The sequence below is a fragment of the Mya arenaria genome, chromosome 13 (assembly GCF_026914265.1).
Source record: "Mya arenaria isolate MELC-2E11 chromosome 13, ASM2691426v1".
NCBI lineage: Eukaryota > Metazoa > Mollusca > Bivalvia > Myida > Myidae > Mya > Mya arenaria.
The window spans coordinates 30,433,734-30,441,537 of NC_069134.1; the positions used below are offsets into that span (position 1 = coordinate 30,433,734).

The 7,804-nt window shown below is 41.7% G+C and overlaps 1 protein-coding gene across 1 annotated transcript; it reads right to left on the reverse strand.

Moving 5' to 3' along the window:
• Positions 1–997: 997 nt before the first annotated feature.
• On the reverse strand, positions 998–6,841 carry LOC128213279 (alkaline phosphatase-like). Its single transcript, XM_052918876.1, has 10 exons — positions 6,710–6,841; positions 6,062–6,282; positions 5,580–5,754; positions 5,023–5,192; positions 4,673–4,780; positions 3,659–3,761; positions 2,703–2,852; positions 2,138–2,329; positions 1,711–1,845; positions 998–1,322 (listed from the first exon to the last, which is right to left on the reverse strand). The coding sequence occupies exons 1-10, from the start codon at positions 6,804–6,806 to the stop codon at positions 1,111–1,113; spliced, it is 1,563 nt and encodes a 520-aa protein (XP_052774836.1). The 5' UTR covers positions 6,807–6,841; the 3' UTR covers positions 998–1,110.
• Positions 6,842–7,804: the final 963 nt, after the last annotated feature.

The window sequence follows — 7,804 nt, forward strand, 5'->3', positions numbered from 1 at the left end:
ACCTCATAAATATAATGATGGTTCTATGTTATGAAACCTATCGACAATTAAGGCACTATGTCTTATAACCGTTCAACTACTCCAAAAGAAGTTCTCTATGGATCTATAAGAAGCTTCTGCATAATGGACGGATGGGAAAATCCGGCCCGAGGGCACGTGCGGAAGCCGGTAACGGGGCTTGCCGAGAGCCGTCTTACCCGGAGTGGGTAAGACAGAAATTTTCAGGCCCGGTAAAAACTCAGAAACGCATGTGCGTTGTGCAGGAAAACTTCCGAAATAGCATCCCAGCTGCAATATATTGCGCAGATAAATAGGCGCGCTATAACAAAACAACGTCGTGATCGTCGTCTGTTAATTCCCAGTGCTCAGTATCCTTGAAACACAAGTTTGAACGCTCATTGACATGTCGCCTAGGATCATGTAGTTTTTGCCAATTAGTAATACAACACGATATTGAACTTTGGTACAGCCACTCTAGATGGTAATGTTGTTCGTGTCAAGGGAACAAAACACAAATTCAACAGATATTTGTATCATGTAGTTTTTGCTAATTAATAATAAAATACGATATTGAACTTTGTACAATTACTCTAGATGGCAATATTGTTATCATCGGAAGAAAACGCAAATTCCACAAATCTTAGTACATGAATCAGCATTGCAGATGTTGCTAATTAATAATAACCATTTGAACGTTTGTACAATTACTCTGGGGGTGGTTTCAGTAAAGGAATTCACTTGTAACTTCAATTATCTTAAATATGTATAAAGTCACAAATTGCAACAAATTGATTTTCTCCGCTGAATTTTTGCTTATTTCTAATACTGGCTGAAATTCGATTATTGAAATATGTAGAAAATAAAGATATTATGACACTAAGTAAATTTAAATTTACGTCTAAAATCGATAAAGATCTTTTAAATTATTGGAACGGCACCTTGATAGCTAAGCCTTGTTGTTTTCATAACCGGAACAAAATGCGAATTCAACAAATCGACACATTAATACTGTATTTTATTAACACATTACGATACCTGAACAAAAGGAGAAACGACAACGCGGTTACGCATTACACGTGGAAACGCACATGTTGCACGTGAAAAACGTGTTTATTTTCCGGCCAATGCGGCTGCGCAGTCGTTATGGTTACTGTAATCGCCCACACAGGAAGCGTACGCCATCACGTGCGCAATCTCGTTTTCCTCGAGAACGCCCGTGTACAGATGCGCCATAGGGCCACGTGCAAAAATGCCTACGTCATCGCCTCCGTGCGTCTCTGATGCCATGGGAACAGCGGCCTGTTGCAGGTAATGTTTGTCAGCTGGAAATGTCAAATGAAATGACTTCAATCTAAGACAGTACACATAACTGCACACAAAGCTAGGTCCAACTGGTGGGGATCGAACCCACGACCTTTCGCTCTACAGGCGGGCACTACCGTGTAGACATAGAAATAGCGTGATAGCCAGTACATCTTGATATATCTACATCGAAAATCCTGGCCTACTATAATATCCCATCAACCGGTGGGATAAAACTCCCCCGGCTTAGGTTTCAAAATTGTGTTTAAGTCACACTTGGGGATGTGACGGGGTCAAGCCATTATGCAACCATAACAGGGCGCGGGCAGACCCTTATAACCTCAACAACAACAACAACAACAACAACAACAACAACAACAACAAGTGGTGTGTTATGCATGCACTTACTCGTGTCTACATTGGTAATGTCTGGTCGATGGTTACCGGTGGTGACCGCCCAGCCAGGCCCGTCGGCGTACAGGAGTGTAGTGTACGGGCGGTGATCACCCGCTGCAGTCAATGTCGACCCGTGCGCCGATTTGCCTGCGAAAAAAATACAAATACAAATACGAGAGTTGAGTCGTTTATAGCCGGTTGTCTTCAAGATCCGTGCGGCGGCTCTTTAGTGAACAACAATTAATCATCAAAGACCCTAATAAATGATACACCCCCGGTGAGGGTGGTTCTGCGTACTCGAGCACAGTCGGCATGGTAGGCCGACTCGGAGTATACTCTGTGTATTCTGAAGTGAAGTCCATATTAAGTAACACTTTGCCTACTTCGATGTACGAGTGGACCCAAAAATTATACCTCACACAAAATAATATCATCCTACCCAAAATGTCGTTTCCACGTTGCGGGTAGCCGGCGATGGACATGGTGTGGGCGTGGTCAGCGGTGACCACTATAAGCGTGTCACTCTCGTTGGTCATCTGGTCACCCATGCCCACGGCGTCCGAGAACGCCACACAGTCGTGCAGTGCCAGTTTCGCACGCCCCTCGTGGTGACCATGGTCAATACGACCGCCTGGATATGTTTATGTATTAACAGTTGAGAAAAGTGTTATAAAAGGTTGTCACCAGTACAACCTGTGGTTATGTTGGTGTGTATAATATTCATTTAATACCTGTGCGGTTGGTGTGGTGTGTATATATCCATTTAATACCTGTGCGGTTGGTGTGGTGTGTATATATTCATTTAATAAGGTGTTTGAAAATGTTACAAATCGAATAGTACAGTTTTGCAAGTACTATGAATGCAACATTTGAAAGCAAAGCGGTTTAACAGCGTATTTGCTTCAATTGATGAAGATACTATGAAGAGTTGCGCAAAATAAAGAATTGGTAAACAAGAAATAGCAGTTATAAAACACCGGCCAAATGAGAGTCAGGTTCATCACCTTCTACAAGCAGAAAGTATCCCTTGGGGTTCTTCTTGAGTATTTCGATGGCCTTTTGTGTCATCTCGGCCAGGGACGGCTCTCCCGCCTTCTCGTGGTTCGGGTCCGTCCGTTCAAACTCGTACTGCATGTGAGAGTACTCGAACAGGCCTGAAGAGAAATGAGGATAATCGTTTGTATGGAAGCACGATTGCAATACATTTATCTAAGCGACCACCGAAACATTCATTTTCACGAAATTACAAGTGGTGTTCTTCATGTCAAGTAAGTACTCGAGCAGGCCTGGCGAGGAATGAACAATAACTCATAGTTGATCTTATGTTCACAATCGGATTGTATGATTGCTTGCTTGATTGATTGATTAATTGGTTGGTTGATTGATTGATTGATTGATTGACTGACTGATTGATTGATTGACTGATTGATTGATTGATTGTTTGATTGATTGATTGATTGATTGATTGATTGATTGATTGATTGATTGATTGATTGATTGATTGATTGATTGATTGATCGATCGATCGATCGATCGATCGATCGATCGATTGATTGATTGATTGATTGATTGATAATCCTTTATTGACTGGTATTTGATCGACTGGATTTATACTAAGTAGTTGACTGATTGATAAAATATATATTGATTGGTTGATTGGTTGATTGTTTTATTGATTGATTGATTGGCTTAATGAACAGGCCCCAATTTCTCGAAACTTCTTAAGCTTAACAGGTTTAAGTCGCTTATTTCAATAAGACAAAATACATACTGAAAATGGATTTTGATAAATGAAAAATGGTTTATTCTGATAATCATACAGATTATTACTACATAATTTCTAAAAATTCTTGAAGAAGTAAATATAACACATTTTAGAGAATAACAAAAAAGGTGAGATTAGCTTAATCCTGTTAGAAGGGACTTAAGAAGTTTCGAGAAATTGGGGCCAGTTGATTACCGAGAAGAGAGTCAGTGTTGGCTGCGTTGATGCTGTTGAAAGCCGAGGCATTCCAAACGTAGTGATAGTTCCTGTTCATGTTGTGCTGGCCGTTCTTCCACTCCTGAAACACGAAACAAACTTCCAGGCTGTTTCTAAATCTCACCTTCATCCCAAGATCCTATATGTTTACATGTAAATAGAATCTGAACGCAAACCTCGACACTTTCCTTACTTAAAAGTAGGGGTGAATTTGGGTAAATTATATAAAATCAAATCGAGTACTCGAGTAGTGATTTAATACTCGGATGATGAATCGAGTACACGAGTATTCGGGTACTCGTTGCCATCCCTACTTAAGAGTGTTCATGCTTGGAATTCATATTCAAAGTGATAATATCTCTGGTCAGGTTTAAGGGGGAACATATAAAGTTCTTAAACATGAACTAAAGGACACATTTCTTATAAGATATATACAGGTACATACCATCAGCCTGTTTTGTTCTAGAAAATGACATTTGCAATTTGTTGTTGTATTCCGATATCATTATGCTAGTCCATTAAAAGAAGAATTACTCCTACAACACGTTCAAACAAGTGATTCAGTCTGGGATATTTATATTACAGACGATGCAGAGACCGACTTTGATTTTGAACAATTTGCCGCCGTGTTTTATCCAATCCGCCCATGTCCACCTATAATCCTCTTCCCCAAAGAATACCTCCATTTAATCTAGCTGTATGGTATCCAAGAACCGGATGCACCTCCCCTTTATATACACTCAGATCCGTTCAGGCAACGGTCAGCATTGACAACCCTTCCCTACACCAAACTACCCCCTCCCTCCCACACTTCCAACTTGTCTTACTCATATACGCCCATGACCGTCCCGCCATCCATTATTACCGTTGGAGCCATGTAATGACCTTGTGAGCCATACAATCACCTTGACGGTCGTAAAGATAAATGTTTGCAATATCCCACTCGCCAAACTCACCCATTTCAATCGACCCTGCCTCAACAGCATGGCTTACCTGTATAAGATCCCGACCGTCCCTCCGTCCGTAGTGAGCGTTGGAGCCATGCTCGGGATCCGTCTGGTCTGCCCGCATGAAGTAGCGACGACCTCCACCCATTATCACCTAGAAAGTGGTGTCAAGTGAAGTGCAAAAAAGTTAAACTGATACACATTAATGAACTTATTTAATAAAAAAGAAACCTTAAAAAATGTTAATGTTCATAGACTATGTCGTCGAATGATTAAACATCGTTTCAGTACAAAAATCGGGCGCTCTAATATTTTTATTGTTAAGTTCGCGTTTAGCAAATGAATATTAATTTACTAATCAGTATGTTTTGTTTAAGTACATGCTGACCGGCCCACCTGTACATTCGGGTAGTCATCAATAAGCTGAGCGGCGATGTCCTTGCACCCCCCGGCAATGTTTTTCGTGTAATAGTCGCCCTCCCAGCCGCGATCCGCCACGCTAGCGTACAGGCCCGCTGGCGTTGCGTGCGTCACACGGGTCGTGGTCACTAAACCTACAGACTTGCCTAGAAACAAACTATTTTCCTTACAACGTGTTAAAGATACTATAAGGGTGCAGGGCGGGGCACTTCATGATGATGATGATGATGATGATGATGATGATGATGCTGATCATCATCATCATGATCATCATGATCATCATCATGATCAACATCATCATCATTTCCATCGCCATCATTTCTATCACCATCGTCATCGTTGCAGTAACTTATAAAGTTGTAGCAAAAGCAACCGTAGTTGTAGCAGTAGTGGCAATAATAATAGCAGTACTTTGAATTTCTGCCGATTTGGTAGTCACTACCACGATTCGTCGCTACCAAAATAGGCAAACGTAATAATATAATGCAATACATTGGTTATATTAATTTTATGCCTATGATGATAAATCTTACCTGCCGCCATTGACCAATCAAGTATGGATGTGAGTTCTGCGCCCTTCTGGCTCGCGCAGTCTCCGTGACGCACGCGCGCGTCCACTCCGATGGTGCCAATATTCGCCTTCACGCCACACAGATAGGCGGTCGCCGAGGATGCTGAGTCTGTCACTTGGGAGTCCTGGCAGTACGTCTGAAACGGTATGGCGATATATTTTAAAACACAAACGTTTTCACGAATTGATTTAATATATTGGCGAACATGGCTAAAGCAAGGGTTGCAAGGGTTAATCATTCTCCTTGCGTTTACATGTTCTCTGAACGCTTAAAGGTGCGATCCTGCAAATCCATGAATCGGGCTACAGATGAAAAACTAAGTTTATGTACTTGTTCATTCAGAGATTCTCTCTATTTCTAGTTCATATAATTAAGGGACGAGATCGTTTGATAAATTACTTTTAATATACATGAAAACATTTTAGTAACATTCGGACACAAACCTTCGAGAGACCAGTATTGGGAAACTTGTCAAAGCTGAGGGCCGCCTCCTCTCCTGTGTTTCCGGCAAGCTGGCCCTTGAGAATACGGGAAGCCGTCACAGTCGGGATGCTCATCCCGTCCCCAAGGAACATGATCACGTTTTTAGCCACGCCTTCGATACGCCTAGAGTTAGCCCGCTTTAGCAAGGAGGCCTTGGCTTGGTTCCGCCAGAACGTTGGGGCTAGGGTAATGGGGGTTAAATATTCCGTTAAACATTCTTTAAACGTATGTTTCTGATATAGCCTTACTGACGACATGTGGCGGTCGTACTCAAGTGTCAGCCCTTTAAGAGATTTTTATTCCAGTCAGATACCATTCTTTTTCCGACTTTTTGGATGTTGTTTGTCATATGTAGTTAAAGTAATCCATTAATTATACAACCATGTGCGTTTATTTTTCGACCACGTGATGAATCGCTACCCGCATGTACCCATCCATTGTAAAGACTGGGTCAGCCCACTGCTTATATTATGGTATACCAAATTGGGTGACATTTACGACAAAGACAATGTCAAATACGACATGGTCAGAAATATGACATTAATCGATGTTTCAATACGGTTTCTATAGGTGTTAAGTTGTTACTCATTATGTGTAATTGCACTTACTTTCCCCATTTCCAGAAAAGTGCACACCGTCGTATAACAAAGCCTGAGCTCCAATACTGAAGACCAGCACAAGGACAGAAAACCATCTGACAGCCATTTTGTCGATGGAGATATTAAACCAGCACTGATGACTTGGCGGTGTCTTGTGGCATGTATTTCTTATCTCTTAAACGGTCATGCCGTGAGTGTACCATATTTGGCTTCGTCTGGTACACATATGAATGATAAAAGTCCGGTTGCGTCAAAAACGTGAACTGACTGTCTTATACTTTATTTATTTGACATCATTTGTGAAGACATATGTATCACCTTATACCGTAAGCCACTCTCGACGGCACGTGTAGTTGTGTGCTGTGTCGAAAACCGGAGAAACCACATTTTTCCGGCTTGGTGACCACCAACCAAGCTCACGTGCGCCCAGGCCTTGAATCGAACCTCGGTTGGGAGCGAGTGCACTAACCACTGCGCTAACCGGACATCCGGTTGTCCGTTAGACTTTCTGTAATATTGATACGGGAGGCGTACACACTCCCATCCGCCAATATCTGCAGTGGCGGAAACATTCTCCATCCCATATGGTATTCAACCTTTCCTGCCATCAATGAAGGTACTTTATCATATATACCGATTGCCTTCCTGCCAGGCGCCTGGCATTTGGGTTAAGGAATCGGGATAAAGATGTTCACGAATGTAGGTGTCTCATAAGCCCAACGGGCTGGCCCTTAACTAAGAGGGGTGACACTATAATAAACAAACACTTTACTTTACTTTATATATCGTATACTACTAAACGTGTTATCACTTTTCAATGCATTATACAACATATCTACGAAGAAGCAACGTAAAACATAGAATAATAAGAAAATCAGTGAAGTAAGCAGAAAACAACATAAATGTTTTCGGTGTGTAAAGTGGCGTATAGCTGTCCGCATCTAATCCAAAAGTTTGCGTGTTCAATTCCGACCAGATCGGGTCGTTTTCTTGGCCTCTCAACGGGACACCGACCGGTACTGGTTTCTAGTAACACGAGATCTTGTTCATATTTGGCAGTCTTCACAGTAAAGCTAAAATATACTAGTATACACTAAAGGGACA